Source organism: Ixodes scapularis, unplaced genomic scaffold (genome assembly GCF_016920785.2).
Source record: "Ixodes scapularis isolate PalLabHiFi unplaced genomic scaffold, ASM1692078v2 PGA_scaffold3__209_contigs__length_174095766, whole genome shotgun sequence".
Classification (NCBI taxonomy): Eukaryota; Metazoa; Arthropoda; class Arachnida; order Ixodida; family Ixodidae; genus Ixodes; species Ixodes scapularis.
Genome location: NW_024609868.1, coordinates 105313867 through 105337890, shown reverse-complemented (window position 1 = coordinate 105337890; position 24024 = coordinate 105313867). Strand labels below are relative to the sequence as shown.

The following is a 24024-nucleotide window of genomic DNA, read 5'->3' as shown; positions in this document are numbered from 1 at the left end:
GAACTTGCGCTCCGTGTAGCGACTTTTCGCGGATTGTACACCGCGGATTGCGGGACCCGCCGGCGCGTACACAATTTGCACTCAAATTGACGGCACGAGCTCAAACTAGCAACGTAAATCTCCTGCGCAAAAACCTACGAAAAGTCCCCAATATGTACACCGTACTGGGCGCATCGCTTACGTAGTGATATCTTACTCTCGCTTAGAATTTATGGCCTGAAAAAGCTAGGAAGAAGACGTCACGTGATCAGACGTCACGCGTCGTCGTCCCGCGGTGTGACATCACGATATCAAGTGGTTGCGTCATGTCATGCCCTAACATTAGGTGACGGCACATCCGCCGCTAAATTTAGAGGGGGGGGGGGGGGGGGGGGAATGCGCGGACGGGCGGACGGACGGACAGGTTTCTGGAATTAGGCGGTTCGAAGCGATCCACGCTTTTAAAAAGCCAGCGATTGGAAATCAAGCCTGACCTGGTTAGGTATATAAGCCCTGTCTACTAGATAATGACTTAAGGCTCGTGGGCAGTATTATACATTCAAGACTGAAGACTGAGACACAAAAAGAACCTCTCAATCGCGCCTATGCACTGCACACGGAGGTAACGTATATCGACCGACAGGGCTCCAACGCCGAATGAGGATTGACGTCAAGGTAGCTCGTAGGAGGCGAGTATACCTACTCAAGAATCGGCTGTTTAGCATTCGATAGCGTGTGGAAAACAAGAATGCTGAGTCACTTTTTGCGGAATGTTCGACTGTGGAAACGCCCTCTACACTTTATTTCACTTAACCTCCAACTGCAGCCGACGCTGGTCCGACGGGGCATTGTGACGGCGCTCGTTATCTTTGTGGGTTTGCTGTCACCACGGCTAAGCCAATCAAACACACACACACACAAAAAAAGAAAAAGAAATAAAGATGCAGGATCGCGACTCATTTACGGCGCGTGATTGTTTTAGACGGCGATAGCAAAACGGACAAAGGCGACGAGCGTCATGACGACGCATTTTTGGCGCCGATCGATTAGTTCCATCGGACATCATAGAGAGTTTTAGTAGATCGTTCCGATACTTCAGATACCCCCGGTAACGATATCTCCGATCACGATATACGGTGCATGCGCAAAGGCGGCGGCGGAGCACCGATCGGGTATCGTTATTGGAGTCGTCGGAACGATCTACTAAAACTCTCCCGTGTGAAATGGAGTATATAGGCAAACGGCGACTCGGCTGACGTCACGCCACTACGGTGGCGCTGCAGTCGCTACTGCGCATGCGCGAACGCTTCACTCCTTCCAAGTTTGGCTTGTGCGCACGCGCAGTGCCCACACCTGGTGTGGCTAAAGCGGGCTTTTTTGGAAACACTGGGCTGGTGTATAAAGCTCTGTGGATGCCACGTCATGCGCTGCGCCTTTATAAGACCCGTCGGAGTGTCGTCAAACGTAATTTAAGTCTCGCTAACGCAAAACAAATGTGTCGAATACTTAGCCGATGAAACCTTATTGAAAACTGGATGGAATCCGAATTGTGCAAAGGTTGAAATTATCAGTTCCAAGATGCGTAAGTTATGCGTTCCCGAACATGTACCTTAATATGTTTTAGGAAATGGGTAAATTAAGTAACCGAGTAAACAAATGTAATAGAATTGGAGGCACGCGTAATACGTAGTTCAGTATTATTATTTGCATTCCTCGTAAAACAGTTCCCTCACAAACAAAAAACGGATGTCTTCCGAGAACGTCCATATCAAGATATAAATTTGGCACGTTTAGAGACTTGATTATGGTCACCATCATTATCTCGCATTCGTGCTCGTATACGCTGGCCTGCGTATGTAATATCATACACATCATGTGGATTGCGCAAAGGAGTCAACGATCTTCGACTAAGAAATATTATATTATTTTTGTTATATTTCTAAACTCATTGATATGTCTGAACGAAGAGATCACATTCATAAAATGCGAGAGCTCCGTAGTTACAAAACAGGTTAAGAATTCTTTTTTGTTGTTTTATCTCAGACCATCAATAAATGGAGTGCATTGTTTTTTACGTTGGTCCGCCCCCCTCCGATAAAGCCTGACGGCGCTGCAGTTTCAAATTAATAAAACAAATAATACAGAAAAGGAGGTATAGAGGAATCAAGTTTAAAAAAGCCAATGGAGTCATTTCTGCTGTTGCAACTGCCCACCGTGTCCTCTCATTATCCGTATTATTAATTCATAGAAGTAGCACCTACTATTACTTACCTAACACAAAAGGGTACGTCACTGACGTGCCCTCCAATCTGCCTAATCCGTCTCTTTTATTCAGACACGGCTTCTTGATCGGCGGAAAGTAAAGAGAACCCGAATCTATTTCAGGACGGGATCCACACGGGCGCTCTCCTTCATTCGACGGCCAGCCCTAAAACGTGCTTCGCATCGGCAATGCAGTGCGCGCAGAATCAGCTATAGGTCACTCGGAAATGTCAATGTTACGGGATCCTCTTACTGCACCATTCCTTCGCTTAACGAAAAAGATAGAAACATAAAGAAAAAAAAGCAAAGACCCGTTATGTAGATCGTAGGTAGAGATGTCTGCCGGCCAGCCCCAAGCAGCTATACTCCGTCTCACCTCACACCATGGGCCGCAGCGGATGATACCAGCCATCGGAGCCAGTCACGTGGCCTTTTGGAAAGTCGCAGCGACTCGAGAGGCACTTAGTCACGTGATGCATTCGCAGCTCCTGATTGGTTGGAACTGCTCGTAGCGTACGTTGCAGTCCAACGCTAGGTGATCAAACGGAGTTCAGCCGGAGAGTGCCGCGCGCCGCACAAGTTCCTTGGCTGTCTCGGTCTCGTCCGTCTGTGGCACTGTTGCAGGACCATCGATGAAGTGATATTCGAGTCACGATGTTCTGCCCCGTACCGGGGCGCAGTTATCGTCGGGAAAGACTGCGCCAGATAGGAGCCAGTGCGAGGCACACTGGCAGTGCGTGCCGACGACGGGGAATGGTCTTGCTCGACTGTGGCGCGCCTTGGAAGAATCGACGCGGTATAGGGCAGTGAAGTCGGGGAGATTTTGTTTTTACTGTTGTTCCATCCTTATCGCGATGTCCGCGTGCCATTGTCTCTGCGGCCGGCGCCTTGCTTTCGTATTACATGCAACGCCTATTGCGCGCTGTTGTTTTTTTTCGTTTTTTTTTTTTTTTTGTGCCCGTTGTATCAATCGTGAAAATTGAAGTTACGTTCTCCTGGAAGAAAATATTTTACTCGATCGCTTGCAACACAGTCGAGGCAGGCGTGCAAGCTGATTCGATTGTTGAGATAATCGTATTTCCCACATTTCTTGGGTTCTTTGTTCATGAGCTTAATTTTTTTTATTATATCTTTGTTTGTCTGTTTGTTCTAAAGAAGACGGGCCATCTTGTCCCCTGTTTATGTATACTTCTGAGCGGAAAAAAATGCTTGCAGGTTTTTATTGCCTTCTTGATTTGAGTATTGTGAAAGCTAGATCACTGACAGTGTTTAAATAGAAAAACTGCCCCTAGAGTGAAATGGTGCCTTCGCAAAGTTTAGACGCCATAAAATTCTGGCGTCTTAAAAGGTCGAGTCAGTTTTGTTATCAAATATATTTGGCAAAAATATATTCCACATGTTCGTGAAATATCTACGAGCGAGCAACAATTAAATGGGACAGTCTGAGAAAAATGTATATATCATTATGCATGTGTGCTTTCCTGCAGATGAGGTAAATATATGATTTTATTACTTATTCGTACAGTTTGTTTCGTTTCGAAGCGCAATAATTTCAGCATCTAATCCTCTAATTCGACGATTTTATTAGGGACGTCACTATCGTTTAAAGAAAGACAGGGCGACCGGCTCCAGCGAAACAGCTTGATTAAACCTCACGTGTTTGCCCAAGCTCGCGCAACCTATCCATCTGGCCTCTTCTAGGTGGCAAACCACGGTCCCCTGCTGCCTCTATTCGGCAGGAAGGGCTGAACAGTGTTCGTCCTTTTGGGGCTTTTACAGGAGTGTAAAGATATACATTAAGAAGAAACAAAAAACCAATACACTTTCCAACACGCCGCACGACGGGGTATAGCGCACGTTTCATATTGAGGGGCAAATTAACCTAATAAATGTTTACCTTCTTTCTCCGCCTGGCATCAACTGCACTTCACTTATTCGTAGTGAAAATAAGCTAAAACGGAGGTTCGGGCGAGTTGGTTGTTCATGACTCACAAGGAAACAGCGCACCCTCAAAACAAGCACTCTAAGCTTTCATGCACACAAAAGAAAGAACCACTTACACAGCGCTGACTGACAACTCTATGTTATATTTACAATTTTCGTTCTCGTCTTTCTTTGGGATTAGGGTTTCTATGGCAAAAAATTGCCCTTTTCTTCTTCCTTCTTTTTCCTGTGTTTTTGTAATAGGAAGCTAAACCATAAAATTATCGTATGGCTAATTACTCTAGTTCTTTGTTGGACAACATTATGGACAACATTTAGCAATTTGCCTGGCAACAACAAGAAAATAAGTTAATGTTCAGCGAGCCATGACCAAAAGATGATCCCGATGATTCCCTGAATCAGACTTCATACTTCCGCAGTCACAGGCAGCATCGAGACACCTAGCAGCTTAAACACCCTGCAGGACGTTACGCGGTTTGATCGTCTGCGTTTAACCTGCGCTCGCCAGGCATTGCAGCCTCCTCCGCCTTCCGGTATTTGCACAGACAGTCCTGCGCTATCTTTAGACAGGGTCGTTGCCGAACAGACCTGCTTTTCGAACTCTAGAATCGGGTCAACGTGGTATGACGCAGCCACCACGCAAGAACATATCCCAACGCTCATTTCAATCTTCGTTCTTTTGTTCTGGAGAAACAAAGGGCAGAGAACGCCTCACCTCCATCGTGCCCTCCGTCCTAAATAACTCGAGCCTCGTACATTATTTATGTTTGTTAGATCAGCATAAATATCGTAACATGTAGAATGCGTGGACAATTTGCGGTAAAAAATAGCCAACGTACACACACAGGGCACCGTTCTTCAAGTAGTATACTGGGCACCCCCCAATTTGTCTTTTCCTTTTTCTGATAGCACTCAGTTCGTTATGTTGCAGACGGACTACAAATAACAAAGTTCTCACATTGACTGTACCGTTAGTGGTCTTTTCGGAGTGCCTTTGAGGTGATAAAACTGAACTGAAATGAATTTACGCCGGGAGATTGGCGTAAATTTCCCGCACATTATGTATCATCGCGCGTGTTGATTGGCATTACTCGTAAAACACAAAGCCACATCTACACTATCAATAAACTCAAAAGAGAAAGAAATGAGCTTGTTCACTGACTCAATACTGTTGCCCTCCTTAGGAAATGTTGTTTGGGTACTGTGACTGCATTTATTATTATTAATATTATCAGTGTCATTATCCTTGATAATAGCAGGTTCTCTATAAAATGTTTCAATTGGCCCTGGTGTGTGAAGCTGTAAAAATGCATCCATGGACTGTTAAATATATTTTTTTTATACATGTATATATACCCATACACTGGGAGGTATAACCTCTCAACGAGCTACGCCATTAAGCAGGGGGCATTCCCCAACTAGAAAGTTTAAAACAGACGTGCGCTTTATTGCGTGGTCAAAGACAAACACATATATCAAACTTCTAGATTAGGAAGGAAATTTAGTGAACGAAATAATAGCCACTGACTGAAGAACAGTTGTCATACGAACTGTCCTACGCTTTCTCTGGTAGCCTCTGACCCCTGACAGTTATTTTCCTTGTGCCGGCCCTGCTCCTGCGACCGTGCTGTGAGCTAGCAGTTCAAAAATGTTATGATAGATGGGCAATTAAAAAATACTGAACATAATCTTCTCCCGCAAAAAAGGGTTCCGCACACTCAGATCAGAGCTATTAGCCCTCAGTTAACGCTATTTTAACAAATCAAGGCAGTTTGAAGAAAATTCCTAGAGTAGCGCGAACGACATTATAACATGCGAACGACGAACGACACAAAAAAATCGATGCAGAATGTTTATGCTCTACTTTCTCATCTAAATTGCGCATTTTGTTTTTATGTCGCCGCGCTCTACTTTTCGTTTTTATTCTTGCTCCATGAAAGTCCCTTCTCTTACTTTGTTTTAAAATTCTCGACAACATTTTTGTTTTCACAATTTTCAAGTTACCACTACAGCGCAAAAAGTGCTTCTAATTATACAACTTCCCATTTATCATCAATCCAATCAGGCCAGGAATGCCATGTCTTGGGCCACTCCTGTTCGGAAGCCAACGCTTCTTTATTTCAAAAGCGTTGCCAATTACAGATTACTGGATGCCAATTCATATTTTTGCTATTTTTTTATTGAGCTGAAGCATTCCGAGTTTCTCTATACCACGAAATAAAATAAAAGAATCACCTCCCGCCTACATTAGCCAAAGCTGACTTGCTCTGCTGGGCACTCTATTTATAGACTCTAACGGTACTCGGCCTTCTCACAGAATAAATTATCGTGCTCTTTCCTCTTCAAGTTCACGTCCACCTTTCGGGAACCAACTCCGAGGTGCAAGAAAAGATGTCAAGTTTGGACAGAATCCAGATCATAGCGGATGTTGGAAGGATATTTCGGTGCATGTATTTATTAAATATTTTCTTTCGATTTTTTTTTAATAAAAATTATTTAGAACCGCTGGTAACGAACTTATATTGGAACGCTTTATTACACACGTTTTTTATACATTTTATTGTTAGTGTTAATGTTGTGAGCGAATATATGAATACGCGTCGTATTTAGAAATTCGCTCGCAGCATTCGAACTCGCAAAAAAAAAATGTATAAAAAGCGCAGCACCTTCATCTGGATGACGGGAAAATTTTTAAACGAAGTTATTTTTGGAGTTAGAAAACCTTGCAGGACGTATTGCAGAAACTTTTATCACATGAATTTATCCGCTAAATTTAGCAGCGAAGTTTTTAACGTCGTGTGACATGACGTCAGGTGACGACACTATGACGCCACAATCTAACGGCATGGTGATACACCTCTTCAATTTGCGCGAAACGTCTTTTGATAATTTACCGAGCTACATGAGGCACACAAAATCCGCTGGGAGACTACGTCACTAATAATTATCGTCGTAAAAAAAAAAAAAAAAAACATCGTGAAGGCTTTTTTTTTTGTGTGTGAAAGATTGTATAATTTTTTGGTATCAGCCTCATCTCGACCTCAGCAATTTTTGCACTAGTCACTGCATTCGCTACAATCCTATAACTCAAAAATAATCCTTCGTGTTAATAATTTAAAAAGCGAGACTTGGCTTTTTTTCTTTACGCACTAGGAGCCGTAGAGAACAAAATTGGAGACTAAGCGGCGTTCACCACCTCAACTCGTATCAACAAAACAACGGCCACGTGATACGGTCAATATCATATATGTCGCCATGCTCACCATATTCACACGCTGGAGTTAGCAATGCACAAACGACGTGTTATGCTGTGGTCGTTGCTAGACTTGGGCTATCCCTGAAAGACGGCGATTACAGACAGGCGACCAAGCGAATGACCGCCAAGGCAATATTTGAAGCCGAGTTCCAGCTGAGGGTTCACGTAGTGCTCGAATATAATTCATGCATGAACCCCATTCGACCATCGTCACCCTGTGGTGATCCTTGCCACTACGTCGTACAACAGCACTGTGATCCCCATCACTACCCCAGGAAATTTTGCGAAGAAGCGACTGAAAAAATCAGTCCTCTTGTCTTATTGAAATTTCCCCACGATAAATAGTAAGTAGCTCAGTGGCGTTACGTACGAGCATAGAAGAGGAACAGTTGTGTCAGCGTACGTGTGTAAATAGTATAACATTCAAACCCAATACCGTTCCAGGGCTTCTTTGACTGTATTTACATGGGAAACCACCAAAATAGCAGTAATACAAAGTTTTTTGTTGTTTCTTTTATTGTGTGGTTACATTACGCATATCTCTGCATTGATTTGTGCATGACAAGTTTCAATAGGCTATATCGCTGTCGTGAACCTAAAAGGCTTATTTATTTCTTATGAACTAGATTTGATAAGCTGCAGGTCTTCAAAACGCTGTTGCTGATTGTTTTTTTTTTTTTTTTTTTTTTTTTTAGCGTTGGAACGTTGTGCAGTGGTTTGAGAGTTAAGCCTTTGCATCTTTGCACCCACTGCAATTCAGACATCAATATAGAAGTTGCCGACAAGACACAGCACGTGCCCTGGAGGAAACAATCGCTTGTTCGCGTTACGACAGACAGCAATCTTGCCCGAGTCGCTGGACTGTCGAGAGTCGAGACAAGGTCTTCCATGGGGCGTGACCCGAGCAAGGTTGACTCCACTATAGGAGCACGACCAGGCTCAAGGACAGTCCGGTTCTGAACATCCGTCGTTTAAAAGCGGCCGCTGCAGAACGGCTGCAGTGGATAAAGCAGTAGAGAATAGGCGAGCACTTGAATCGTAAAACAGCTAGAAACCGGGTACTAGAGACAGAAACAAAATCCATTAAAAAAAAATAGTTTACAAGAGCGGTATCGTATTCTTGCGTGCTTAACCTGCGTAGCGTGGTATTCGAGGAAATGTTTTTTTGAACTGAAAAATACTTTCCTTTAATATTTTGACAGCGCATGTTAAAATAAAGCAAATAGATGATATGAGGAACGACAAGTCATCGACTATATGAAAATGTATAAGAAAATATTATATAAACAAACAATCAACTACATGTGACATCTCGTGTTCGCTGTCTGGAGGAAATATACGAGCCTTAAATTCAAGATGCAATTTACGTCTAACGCGAAAAATACTGAGCAGTTGAGTTCATGCATAACTGTAACATGGAAATGTTTCCGCCTGACTCTTGTCCGCCAACAATGGCGCCACATTCGATCGAACCGTTTGTATAGTGCAAAGTGAATTTCAACGCCTGATAATGGTCTCGCCTTCTCGACCACGACAATGAAGTGACCATAGAAACAATTTTTACAAATGCACAAACGAGGATGTAATAAACCCTGGAGAGTTCGGGAGAGTATGGATAACCAGAAACACGAGTTTTCTATTTCCCAATATTTTTATTTGTTATTGTTTGTGGTAGCATGTTTTATTTCTCGCTCGAGGATGAACGTTTCTATATTAAGGCAGCTTACAAGCCTCCTTGACTTAGCAAGAAAGAAAGAAGAAACGAAAAAAAAACGCCATCCACGACAACAGATGACAAAGCCTACGGAAAGCGTGAATGCAGCGCCCGCTTCAAAAACAAGTTTTGTCTTCCTTGTGGTAATCAAGCCGAAAAAAAACCCAAGAGAGAAAATGTGACACGGAAAAACGCAGGACAAAAAAAAAATTGACGAATGCAAGACATATCAAGTATATGTTTTTTTTTTTTTGTTTGTTTTCTCTTCTAAATGCTGCATTCATCTCATTATAGCTGTCCAACTTCAACCTCGGAAGCGAATACAAGATCTGTCAGAATTGACTAAATAGAGCTAGGCATGCCATCGGACGCCAAAACACGATGCAAGTTATGGCTACTGCAGCATGCATTGTAACCTTTTCTCTATAGCCTATACATAACACTGCATGGTGCATCTCCGAAGATATTCGCTGAATATGTCCATGGAACTGACAGCCCAGCGGTGGTATCACAAAACCAAGAAAAAACCTGATAGTATTGTCGCGAATGAAAGTGACAAGCGGATGAATAGTGAACTGAAAATAAAGGTATAATCGGCGAACTTGTGCCAAAAAAAATAAAGAACAAGCGTCGAGGCTGCAGAAAAGCGGGCGGCGATTTGGCGGCGTAACGGCAAGCGAGCGCGAGACTGACCCGACATGGTCTCGCGCATCTCCTTATCTAGAGTGCCTAACTGTCTCCAAAAAATTCGGCAAAGAAGCTTCGAGCGTCGCGCGCTCGGGGCGAGAATGAACAGGCATTTTGGAGAACAAGAAAGCAGGACTGGTTGATAAAAGTAACGTCCGGAGCAAGAATAAACGCGAACCTACTGAAGCCCGTGACCGAACGTTGCTTTCTCGGCCCTGCGGGCGGCAATGTTGCGCACACAGATATGTCCTTTACCCTGCTGAACACGGCGGCCAAGGTCATGCTTCATAAGTGGGTGACATGTTGATTCTAAGTTACGCCTGGACAAACAAGCCACGAACACTTCCATGGCAGAAAATCCGCACGATAACGGAAGTAGAAACGCTCCAGCGTGCGGAATCAGGTGCTCAGGGCAAGATTTGAAAGCGCCAGGGATTTGTTCAATGAAGTGTAACTCGCAGTACCTCAAGGTGGGGGATTAGTGCCTACGTAAGCGTTCAATATTTCCGCCTGTCCAAGGAGTGAGTCCGTGGTTAACCTTCCGTGAACGGCCTTTTTTATTTTTAGATCTATTTCACTTCACCTGGTTGTCTTCCGGTCTCCGGGTGTCTTTCAAAATAGCACCATGCTGCAATGTGCGGTTCTCGTTGTTTTAGACTCGTGTGTCTTAGAGCGTGTTTCCTCCACCAATTCCGAGAGCTCTGTTTACTTTCTCCTTGAGTAATCGGCCACTTTTGTCCCAAACTTCGAGGTTGTTATGCCTATTCTGGTTCAATTTCCGATTTATCGGAATGTTTTCGGGGTGGATGTGACCATGTCGGACCGACTTCCGCCAAGGCGAAGTGCACGCGTGACAAGGGCGCTGAGAAAATGGACGAATGTTGTGTTTCTCCGCGCTCGAGTGTTTCGGTGTTCTAAACTTGATTCGCCCTTGTCAAAGGCGAGTCGGAAGTTGTACTTGTTGTTGTCACTCTTAGGAGACAATGTTGATTGTTGTATCCAGGTGTTTGGCCCTCGAGGCCATCGTGGCCTCGCAGGTTTGTCACGTATTTGCCACAACCTCTCGGAGTCGAAGCTATAATTACACTTTTTAATGCAAGGTTGCGAAATATTCACTTTACTGAGAACAGCAATATTAAGAAACTACTTAAAATGATCACACACGGTTTTCGATTGACTTGCAGCTTTCACACGAAAGCGAAGGAAGGACTTTATTAGACCACACATGAGACACATTTCCTTTTTGCGACCTCGTTTTCATATTGAGGTCATCAGCATGCTTATTCATTCAGATGATTTTTTTCCTGTCACAGTTATGTTCCTTTTAATGTAAAGCAAAAAAGGGCAGGCAAAGGCACTGCTTAAAAATCCTCAGATTGCGCACAATTTTTTTTTTCAATCATTTATTACGACTACGAACTTTATGTATGCCTCGCCATAATGCACCGTTGGTGCAAAACGTGTGTCAGATTTCATGAAGTGCCTAGACCTTTATAACTAATAGACCTTGTGTAAATGTTTGTGCTTATCTTGGCATTGTACACATATGGTGTTCGGTGTGGTCAGTGTGTCTGCTATTTGTGATTTTTTTTTGTGCGCACTCCTGTCATAGACCTATCTAAAAAAAGGACTAATAGTATTTTGAAATAAATTTTAAAAAAAATCTAGATTGGCGTAAATTTCGATATATTTCAGAAGATATAATTGTTAATATGTACAATTTATTAGTCAAAGTAATATATATATATATATATATATATATATATATATATATATATATATATATATATATATATATATATAATGAATCGCACCAAGCAATAGTGGGATTACTTGAAGTCCTAGGTAGCGAGAATTCATCAAATCTGATTGTTTAAATTGTGTGTGTGTGTGTGTGTGTGTTTGTTTTGTTTGTTTGTTTTTTGCACATAAGAAAAAATATCTCGGTTTTTCGAATTCCAACGTTTTAGTATGAGTCGATCATTAGGTTTCTCTTTCTTGTAAAAAGTTTTTTTTTTTTTTAAATTATGCGCATTTTTATTTTGGGTGAATTATTTAATACAACAAGGTCCTACATAAAACTAAAATGAAAAAATCATCAAATAAAATAGCCAGGACGACGTTTCCCACGATCCACTATGCCAAATCCTCTCCGCCTTCCCAAATAAACGTACAAAAAAGTATCATCCCACGGTTGCCACGGTCGTTAGGTGAACTCCTCCGAATGTTTCCTCTTCGAGCCGTCGTCCGAATCGACGCCGCAGCAGAAATTACAATACCCGGACGGCCCGGGAAGGAAGGACAAGGTCCATCTTCCGTCTCGAGCTCGCCGTGTGGGAAAACGAAAACACGAGAGTGGACCAATGTATGCGTGCGCCGTGAAAGGAAAGGGGCGTCCTCACAGCGACATGCCCAGTAGACGGTCCCGACTCGAGCACACTATACCCCGTTTCACTTTGCGACGTACCGGTGGGAACGCAACGAGCCATCGGAGAGGCAATCCAACGCAATGTGAATGTCACGTGACCCTCTAAAGAGACGCAACAACAACGCGTGAGGTATGTAGTCACGTGACAGGTTCAGAGCACCGGATTAGATGAGGGGGGTCGTGGCGACCGCTGCGGTCTATCGCAACGTGAGACAGAATACGGGAGCTCATCTGCAACTCTTCAATGGCGACGCGAACGGCGCTCGGTTTCAGCGTCCAGCTGAGCGGAACAAAGCACGGAGAAGGGACGTTTGGCGAACGAGAAAGGAACCATTGGCGTTGATCGCTTCTTGGCCGGACGCGTTCCCGTCCGTTTCCCCGTCCGACCGACCGTGGAGGCGTGGACGCGACGAGGGACATCTCACACCTCGTTGGGATTGTCACCTGAAATCGGACAACGACTCGCCGATCGAACACCTCAGATACCCGGAGTGTATGCGGAGAGCAAGTCGTCTGCTTGTTGCGGGTGGCGGTGACGTCAGAACGATGCCGAGCTCTGATTCGTTTTGATTGAAAAGATAGGGGGTATACCTGAATGCTAGATTCCTAAAGGTCTACTCACAATATTTTTTTTTTCAGTCAGCCAATAAGAACTTTTGGTTCTGTCATCATTCCAATCCCTGTGCAAGGAGCAGACGAACTTGTGGTCCGTAGTGCTCAGTAGCCAATGAGATTGCGGCGTTAGCTGGTAAGAACGCCGAGCAACCAATCACGAAGCAGAAAGCGTGAGCATAACAAACCGCGCCCAGTAGTCCTTCGGCTGTCAGTGACTATGCACTCTGAGAAATCTAGAGCGTCTGGTTTCCCACAAAGAACTTTCAGTGGGTCAGTCGCCGCAATCTACGGAAAGCAGCTCGGCGAACGACGAGCCTGATCATATTTTCAGACCTAATAGAAGAGTCTGCGCAGTGGCACTGAGAAATGTGCAACGTCATGCTCTGTGACACAACAATTTTAAAAATGTTTAGCATATTTTTAGCCGGTTCCCAACATTCTTCCTCCCTTGTCTTTGCGTTAATTTTATTAAGATAATTTGAGAGCAACTCTTGTTCAATGGCTGCCGATGGGACTGAGAGCGAGTCAAGCTTTATGCTGAAGCATTTTTTCCCTTTTGCTCCACCATATTTTTTAATGGAAATAAAGATTATTATTATTACTATTATTATTATTATTATTATTAATCTACAATGAATTTTGAAAGCTGTAGCATACGGTATCAACATCCCATCTGACAATCTCTTCTCTTTTTTACATCTCCCTTTGTTTTGCAGCACCCTCCGAGAGATCTGTAATAGAAAAGCCTTACTGGAACGGCCCTTTAAAATTTCACGTACAACTCAGCGTTCACTAAGGGACAGCGAACATTTTGCGATCCCCAGAGTATACGCTAAATATGGAAAAAGAAAGCGGTCATTTTATGTTCCTGATATATTTAACAATTTGACAGTACCACTTTGTGATATAAACTCAAAACGACAGTTAAAAAAATTTCTAAGTACAAAGTGTTAGACATCGTCACTGTGCTACCTCATTTTATTGTATTGGCTCTTTTCTGCTGCGTTGTATGTATTAGAAATGTTTACGTGTTTTTTTTTCGTGCATTCGTTGTGCGTTGTAGTTTTTGTTGTTATTGTAGTGATGTATGTTTATATTCCGAATTCCTATGTTGTTTTTCTTTTACGCCGTTGCCAGGCCATGTCCCACAAGCCATTACAGGCTTTGACGGACCCGCTACCGCTGATTTTTATCTCAAGACTGTCAATAAAATTATTATTATTGTTATTATTAACATTATAAACATTATTATTATAAACATTATAAACATTATAAACATTATAAACATAAAGAAGAAGAAGTCCAACAGGGCGGTCGTTCGCTTCAAGAGCTCTTCATATTTTCCCCTGTAATTAATACTTCTAAAGCATCCTTACGACGGGCAAGCTATTCATGCTGCTTATCAAGCACCGTGTCACTCCGGGGTCAGTTATTTTCCACGCCAAGGCCCCTATCGTCTTGATCTGACCATCGACTTCACAGGCAAGCTTCCACCACATCCCTTGGCGTCACGCTCTACGGCAGTTCTCTCCGACTGGAGCTCTTCTTGTTGAAGCTTCACGCCCGAGCACCGTGAACCCGAGTTCGACCTGAGTGACAAGAATATATGGCGGTGAGAAGTACGGCAACAACCGTTCTGATTACGGCTGGCAGGATCTATGAAGACCGCAAGCCCGTTCCTTCAGGTATCACCTATTGATTCTCTGTGTCGTGCAGTTTCACGGGTGAGCAACTGCGCTCGAGCTCAGCACAAAACTGCCACGTGGAGTGTTCGTATACAACCTTGACTCATCTCGTTCTACACTTGTTCGAGAAGTGCGTATTGACTGGTGTCTGTGTTGCCTTACCGCTGTGTACTCGCCTTCCCTAATAATGGATTGTGCCAAATGTGCTCGCGCTCTGCCGGCAGATGGCAGATCCCTGACGTGTGCATCTTGCCGAAGGGGTTACCATCTTGGTAAGTCCTGTTCTGGCGTCTGGCGTTCTGGCGCGGGGATGGGCGCTGTCAGGCGAGAAACTTGGAAGTGTTCCACTTGCCGTACCGGCGCCACCCTCAGACCATCCGATCTTAGCGGTGACATTTCAGTAGATGAATCCTCCCGTACCGACGGCAGCAGGGAGGAGATTGTAGATTATGCACCCTTCACCAGTCAGCTGGCATCAATCAATGCCACTCTTAACCAGCTCCTTTCATTGAGGACAAGTGTGGAGACGCTGTTGCCTCTTCCATCTATGGTTGATCAGTTGTTGGCCTTAAAACCAGCTGTCGAAGAGCTTCGCAACACGGTCCAAGGATTACAAACGACCGTTGACTCTTTTAGCTTGAAGTACGATTCCGTGCTCGCTCTGGCTATGACAAATGAAGAGGCAGTTAAAGAACTTCAAAAGGAGGTTAACACGGTTAAGGCAACAATGAGAGAGCAGTCGGAGACCATTAAGAGACTGAAAGACGAGCTTAATGACATGCAACAATACAGCCGTCGTTCCAACATGGAACTGCATGGTTTTCCGCTCTCTCATGGTGAGGATCTAATGAAGGTCATAAGTGATCTCGCTAGGCTCCTTAACCTTCCAACACCTCAGTCGTCAGATATCCTGGCAATTCACCGTCTGACCAAAAAGCCGGACTCAGTTCCGGTTATTTTGATTTGCTTCGCCTCTGTCACCCTAAAAGACGCTTGGATGGCGGCACGTAATAGACTTCACAGGCTGTGCCAATCGGAAAACCAACCAAAGCTATTCTTCAACGACAACCTTACATCTGCGAATAAGGAGCTTTTTTGGCTGACGAGGACGGGGGCTAAAGAAAAAGGATACCGTTTTGTGTGGACCAAAAACTCTAAGATTTTTGCTAGGAAAGCCGAAGGCGCACCAGCCATTCGAATCAACACAAAAAACGACCTTCTGCTACTGGTGTAAAACATGACAACTTGTTTTTTCTGTTCCAGACATTAGTTCATTTATTCAGCTTTTGGGCCCTCTTTCTAATAACTCTTTAACACTTATTCATGTAAATATTCGAAGTTTGCGTAAACACTGGGATGAGTTTCGTGCAGTAATTAATACCTTTACCGCGTCGATAGATGTTTTCGTTCTAACTGAAATTGGTGTGTCATCTTTGCAATGCAATCAATTTATTCTCGATGGATATAAGGAGTCATTTTACACCCGTGATCATGGTAGAGGTGGTGGGATTGCTATATACGTTAAAGATAAATGGTTACTATCGCCTCTGAGCATATCTCTTGTCTATGCAGAAACACTGGCTGTTGATATTTCTTTGGCAGGTTTTTCTTTATTTTTGTTAGCGGTTTTCAGGCCTCCCTCAGAAAATGTTTCGCTCTTTCTGGCTGAACTAGATGCTGTGCTTAACCAGTTTCGTACGGAAGGACAATTTTGCGTCATTGGCGATTTAAATATCGATACTCTTAAACCTAATAAATCAATAGTTTTTGATTATCTGACTTTGCTCTCAAAATATGGCATTGAAAATATTATCACCTTACCCACAAGAGAAGAACTTTTGGTTCAAAAATTAGTAGTTTCCTGTATTGACCATATCAATATTCGTGCTCCGGATATGTCTGTAAAATCCGCCGTAATTACTCAGAAACTATCCGATCATTACTTTGTTGGATGTCGTTTAGACGCTCAGGTACCCGAAGAGCAAGGAACCAGGCGCGATTGTTCGTGGATTTCAATAACGGATACGGTACAATTCGATGCTTTGGTCGCTGCCTTTGACTGGAACGAACTCCTGGTGTCCATAGAACCTTGCAATGTTCATAAAGCTTTCGTCGAGGTATTTCAATCCTTTTATTGTGCCGCCAAGGAAAAGGTTAATTTCAAACGACGGTCTTATAAGCCATGGTTTAATTATGATATTATGACTGCAATCAAAGAAAAAGATACGTTGTGGTCACGTTCCCGTCGTTCACCAAACAATTTGCAGCTAAAAGCAGAGTATCGAAGCGCTCGGAACAAAGCTAATGCAATTATACGGTCTGCCAAACGATGCTACTTTCAGCGAAGATTCTTTGAGGCAAGATCGAATCCACGTGAAACATGTAAGTTGATTAATTCTTTTACAGGGCGCGGAGAAAAGGCTTCGCTTCTTGACTCCCTTCAAAAACACTTCGGCACAGATCAGCAATCAGTAGTAAACGACTTTAACAAACTTTTTGCATCGTCATCGGGCTTTGCGCGAGACAGCGATTTCAAACCGCTTGCCTCGAGCGCAAGTATTAGTTTATCAGACTCGGCGTTTCTTCCTCTTCTCACAATAGAAGAATTACACTCAATTTTGTTTTCTTTAAAACGCAATAAATCTCCTGGTGTTGATACAATTCGTATTAATGATCTCTGCCGAAACTTTGGACATGTTCAGCACGTACTTCTCACCATGATAAATCAGTTCTTGGTCTCTGGCGTCATTCCAATTGAACTCAAAACCGCACTTGTGAAGCCTGTTTTCAAGAGAGGATCGCCTAACAAGCCTGAGTGCTATCGCCCTATTTCTATATTACCTTGCATTGGAGAAATTTTGGAAAAGCATTTGTATCTTGTAATGTCCAGCTTCATTGAAACTCACAACATCCTGTCGCCTAACCAGTATGCTTTTGTTGCTGGAAAGGGCACTCAACCACTGCTGGAAGATTTTTCTGACCTACTACACAGTGCTTTTGATCGAAACTTATGTTCATGTGCAATTTTTCTTGATGTCGCCAAGGCCTTTAACACGGTCAGTCATAAGATGCTTCTTTTTAAACTGCAGAATTACGGTTTTCGTGGACCATTTATTGCATTGCTTAAAAATTTCTTTCTTGACCGCTCCCAAATCGTATGCATAGGAAATTTCAAAAGTGCTCGGCTGATGCTAAAAGCCGGTGTGCCCCAGGGATCGGTTTTGTCTCCATTGTTATTTAATCTTTTTGTTAATGATATCTCAACAAGGCTCACTAGTTGCAAAGTTTTTCAGTATGCGGATGATACTTTACTTGTCTCTAGTCACATTAATTACCGCCAAGCTGTGCAGTTACTGCAACATGATTCTGCACGTCTAATGGACTGGTTTTATGACAATTATATTACTATTAACACGTCCAAAACCAGACTTGTTTGCTTCAGGAATCCGCTGAAGAGTGTAGAATTGGACTCATCATTTATGTTACCCAGATCCAGCTGCCTTGGTTGTACATGTAGCTCCCTGAAATATGTTGACACTGTTAAGTACTAAGGCATATTCTTTGATTCAGATTTGTCGTGGTCAACGCATTTAACCCATGTTTCTGGCAAGCTTCGGAGTGTGTGCTGCTTACTTTACAATAATAGGGTGTTTATGCCATTTGCCGTTAGAAAATCAATTACTACTGCTCTTGCTTATAGTATACTAAGGTATGGCATCACATTATTTGGTAACTGTGCAGAAATATGGCAAACTAAAATTGACCGCATCCTTAGGAATTTGTTAAGAACTGTTGGTTATCATTATGATCTTGCACCAGAAGCTGACATTTTTGAGGCTCTACAACTACCTAACTTCCATTCACTTTTTTTGCAATGTGTTGTTCTTTCTCATTTCTGGTGTAGCGAATTTAAACATCCCTTTGTGCCCCGCAGAGATTTGCGTACCTGTGATCGCTTCATAATCCCCCGGTGTTTCACAAGATATGGTAAGCGAGAGCGCTCTTATTATGTGCCATACATTTTTAACCGACTCCCCGACCACTTCTTTGAAGCTACAAATAGGAGAAAATTGAAAAATCTATTGAACAGTTTTACGCTTTAATTCATTGTACAATTTCAATAATGTATGATTGTGTTATATGTTGTATCTAATATGTTTGCTGGGATATTGTGAGTGATTATTTTCTGTTTCTCACATAGTGCGATACATGTTTTAAATGTGTGCTCTACGGACTTCTTCTGTGCTATCTGTGACATTCCATTTGCTGGGTTCTGTCCTTCAAGCCTCTACTGGCTTCGACCGACACGTCACCTTATAGTGTTATGAAGGTATCTAAATAAATGAAATGAAAATGAAAAAAAATGAAATGAAAATTATACCCATCTGCGGAGATTTGTAAAATGTTTTTTGTTATCCACCAGTGTACCAGCACCAAGACCTCAGGGTTGTTCCTGGGCACTGTATAATAAACATTGATTGATTGATTGATTGATTATTATACGTAAGGGCTCGCATGACGAGGACAAGCTTATTCAGAGTCCGCTTACATCTTTTAAAGATTAAAAGGCCGATAAAACTGAATATATTGTTCAGGTGTCCAATTTAACAATATTTTATGGTCATAAAAGTCGGCCATGAAAATCATTTCTGACGATCATCCTGCGCTCGAACTGCAAATTAAGGAAACCTAAAACGAGCCTTGGACATTCAATTTTGTAGTTCAGACTCTCTTGACAATTTCAGTAAACAGTATTTTCCTACTAGCTGGTTTCGTCTTCAAAAGTTATTCTCTTTTTATTGATGATTTTTTGTCGCAAATCTGATGTCATTATTAAACCGTTTCCTACATCATGAAACCGCGTACATCAAACGTGTCGTCACTATGCACGGCGTCCCCACTCCAATCATACTCCGTAACTTCACCATCACTACCACGCACCCAACCTAACCTCCGTAACCCCTCACCCCACCCCCCTCACCTCCCCGTAAAAAACGACAAGCAGCTTCCGTCTTTTCCTCCGTTGTTCTGTCGTTCACTTGACTGTCCTTTATTTTTATATTTGTACGCTTCTTCGCGTATCCACCGAGTGCACTCACACAGAGCGCGCACTCTGAACTGCGGAAGTGCACGTTCACAATAACACTCCGCGAAGAAAGGAAACAAACACGTAAAAACAAAAACAGCAACAAAAACTAGCAAAACATAGGCACACACACAGAAGCAACAGAGATCCGACTCTCTTCGTGCTTCCCGAGTACCGGTTTTGCAGTTTTCCCTCGATTTCGTTCTGAGTCCAAGGGTTGAACCCTCGGCGGAAGGCGGGCAACGAAACGCGCGACCTCTGCGCTGATTCGCGTGCGTCGTACACGCTGCCCGGATCGAACTGAGAGGATTTTCTGTCGGCATCAAGAGCGGTCGTCGGTCAGCCCTCGCTCACGCAGTGGTCGAACAACACGGAAGTCTGGTTCCCCGAGGCTAGCCGATGATTGACGACCTCGACGCGTTTCTCGCTGCTCCCCAGAGAACCACGCGGGCAGGAAAACTCCGCAATCTCTGACGTAACGAACGGCGCTTTTGGTTGTGCGTGTGTCTGTGTGCGCACGCAGTCGGTAGGGAGGTCGGTGGGGACTGCACGCTCCTAAGAACACGTGCCGCTCTGTTCCTCGAATACAACTGCGGCCACTGGAAGCCCAAGAAACCAATAAGAACGACAAAGAACTGATTGAAAAAACAAGGAAGCGTAAATATAATGAACCCTTCCCCGTGTTTCTTAAGTGGTCGGTGAATGCTTTCAATATGCCAGACGAGCAGCCATAGTTGAGGAGTGTGATCTCAGTAAAGTCAAACACCTACCGTGATCGGTAGTATAGGCACGAGAAAATTACTGCGTTCCTCAATATCGTAATGCGTAAATACGTTATCTAGCGTCATCTGTAAGGTGTCCGAGTTTAGCTGGGGTTAGTTCCTTGAGTCAACTAACTTTTCTCCGTTTAAATATTATCGGTTCCACCAAATCGGTTCGTATTATATAACACACAATAGCATCTCGAAAGAAAGGTAGATAAGATAAAGTTAAAGTTATATCACCTTCACAACATTTACGAGACCATCAAAAATAAGAAGCAGCTTCTTAAGAAACTCCAAAAGACCTTTGCCGCTCTAGTTACAAGAGAGGGTCGTTACATGAGAGTCAAGCACCAGGCAACGCAGGAACAAAATTCGTTCCAATTTAATTCTAACACGAGACGCCAACTCGTTTGAGCGCTGATTTTACTGACTGCAATGCTGAGCGATCCTCGTTACTTAATCTGGTGTCTTCATCTAACACAGGCCAAGGCCACGAGGATAGTTGAGTTCCTTCGCCGCAGATCTGCCCTTCGATGGCGCAAATATCGGTTTCCTGGGCACGCAACTCGATCCTGAGATAGTGGGTTTTCTGGCTCACGGGCAATTCTGCATCCGCGACATTCTTAGTTTGATCCTTGTGTGTGATTAGGTGCTGTCGTCGTAGATACGGTAGGTTTTTTTAATATTTTTATGACTTAGGAAATTGTTCTTGGGGCACTTATTGATAGCAAGGATACGGTGATTCATTAAATTTATCTACTTATTCATTTTTCAAACTTAAATTCTCTCGTATATTTTTGTATTATCTTCAATCGGTACCTTATTCGTAATCTTCCCGTCTTTTCGGTTGCTTTGTGCACCGTTATATGAGGCACGGGAGCGAGCGCGAGGGCATTCCTAAGAAAGAGCTAGTGCAAGCATGTTGCTAAGAAGCGAACTATTACACCTGTGCCTTTCATAGCACTTCCCCAAAACTTAAAACAGATAAAGAATTAAATCTTAGAAAAGGTTTCAGACATATATTTTTTGAATAACTGTAGATTAAAGAACCCTCACATTATCTTATTAATGTGTCGCACATAACCATTTCAGATCTTCATATAAAAGACTGCAAACATGTGCCTCTTCGCTAATTATATTTCTGTGAGAAAACAGCTGAAAGATCGTTTGCCACTTACATGATCTAGAGTACAACTTTCTGTTTTGTAGAAACCGACGAACTTAAGAATAAACACGAAGGCGTCGTCCCGTCTTGTCGTCGCGCCTGTTATTTTTTTTTTACTCTTTCTATTTGTTTTTACTTTGTAACTTTTGTAGTAAATTATTACTTCGCTACAAAAAACGCAAATATGGTTGAAGGTTCATTAGCCTGTGATTACTCAGGGCGATCGGTGACGCTCACACGTTTATCTATAGTTCTTAATGTAAATGACAAAGAAGCAAGAATACATGGCACGTATACTACAAGGAGTTTTGGGAGGTTTGGCTTTTCTATCTAAGATGTACTTCAGTCAATGGGACATCATGATTTGTTTAGGTTAGCATGCTTATAAGTGCTCCATAAGGAACGCGTCTGTCTGCGTTAATATATATATATATATATATATATATATATATATATATATATATATATATATATATATATACCTTACTGTGCGTCTACAAATGTTATAACGTATTAAATATGTGTTTGTAATCTCATATTCATATATATTCATATACGCATTGATTCTCATTAATTTTGATATATGAAGCTGAATGTGTGTATTCTTTGCAGGACAAAAATGGGAAACAATACTGATCCCGTTAAGTTTCAATTAACACTTCACTTAACCGTTCAGCTCAAACCTGCTTCACTTTCACAGCCCGTATAAACAAGCAACAAGACGTTGATATACATATTGGATATTATACCCCATGCTCAATAACTGGTAATTAACTATAGTAAAAGTAAACTAAAGTGCTGCTTTATCAGATATGACAGGAATAAAGTAACTACCTTTTTAAGTATTTACCTATTGTTTCTTCCCAGATTAGCTAACCACGTTCCCTGGCTCAAATTTATCTGAAGTGTACTCTGACCGAATATCAAACCTCTCGGATATGACTAATGTTACCACAGTAAAATTGTAAACCTCGCATCAACTCTAAACTGAAGCCTCTTATGTCGGTAATATTTATTATCGCCGACATCGCTTCAGCCCATAGACTGCTCAGGAGTCACTAATTCAGGTGCCACGCATACCGACTGCCAACGACTCAAGGCAGTTTACGGAAACGCGAATTTAAATCGACCACGCTCGGTTAAAACCTGCACTGATGGTCTGAAAACCGGTTGCGACGGGTCTTAAAAAAAAATTACTTTAAACCGCCGCTTTATCGCGCATAATACAATTCGGCGGCAGAGGCACAATGAAAACCATATCGGTCTCGTCTCGGCTTTACCACCGACGCGGCGTGTCAGTCGCGTTCCGTGCGAACCAAGCAGACCGCCTAGCACGAAATCGCGTCTAATTCAAACATAGTCGCGAGTACTGCAAAACAAAATTGCTTGTACCTTCGGCAGAAAACACGTCCGTGCTGCACGCGGAGACCGGCTTAAACCCATAAAATGCGAACGTCGCAAAGTCCCGTGGGCCGTTACGAAAGCCCTTGGCTCAGCCTCTTTCTTGCAAAGGAGAACGCGCAATTCAGCTAACCGGCGCAGCGTAGTACACTACACGCCGCGAGCCATACCCAGACGTTAAGAAATAAGGTACCAGAAAACATAATTCGTTTTCCGAACGTCGACCTATCCCGTTTACGCCAGTGACCGTGTTTGCTCGGCAACCTGCATTCCTAAAACACCAATACGTGTTGTTGTTGTCGCTTTTTATGTTGTTTCATGTTGCATTCGTCGCAGTCGGACATTTGATTCGACGTTGGAAACCGTTTACTTCGTAACGGTCCCGGTCCAGTTGTCGTTTATTCCTATGTAAACTCTTCATACGTTTGTTGATACGATGGCTGTATTCCGGTTCCGCTTACCATGGACTTCAGCGGACGCTAATAGCCATCCCAGCCAATCCCGTGCGGCGAACGCATCATGTGACCGCGCGTAGCAGCGCCCTTTCCAAAGACCACATGGCATTCACTTGCCATTGGATTGGATCTGTTGACTCGTAGTGTCCTCTGCGGTCCGTCCTAGGTTGAAATGGAGGGCCTAAGTGGGCTAAGTCATTTGTAAAAGCAAGAACAACAAAAACAAGGACCGAATTTGGATCACATGCGCGGTCGTAATGCGCGTATGCGCCAGCAAACCTGAGACACCCGTGAGCCGTTTGTACTCTCTCCCTCATCGCTGCACTCTTTAATAAAGAAGCATCATAAAACGGCGATAAAAGTGGACGCCTGGGGGCAAACCAATCGCTCGCTGTCTAAAGGGGTCGCTATGTCGATATATTTTTTTATCTTTTGGTGTATTTTTTGTTTTTTGTTTTTTTTGTTGCGTCATTATCCGACGCAGTCCGGCTCTTCTTTGTTTCTTTTTTTTTTTTCTTTTAATACTCTGTTTGGCTCGTCCCTTCTTTGCTGCGCGTCAAAGGGAACCAGTTTTGAGTTTTCC

The 24024-nt window shown here is 43.1% G+C and overlaps 1 protein-coding gene across 1 annotated transcript in view; it reads left to right on the top strand.

Moving 5' to 3' along the window:
• The first annotated feature begins 14491 nt into the window (after window positions 1–14491).
• Window positions 14492–24024, top strand: part of LOC120846123 — an 84679-nt gene continuing 75146 nt past the window's right edge. Inside the window, exons 1-2 of the mRNA XM_040217795.1 lie at window positions 14492–14570; window positions 14702–15577. Of these exons, the coding sequence (XP_040073729.1) occupies window positions 14492–14570; window positions 14702–15577 (955 nt within the window). The remainder of the gene's footprint in view (window positions 14571–14701; window positions 15578–24024) is intronic.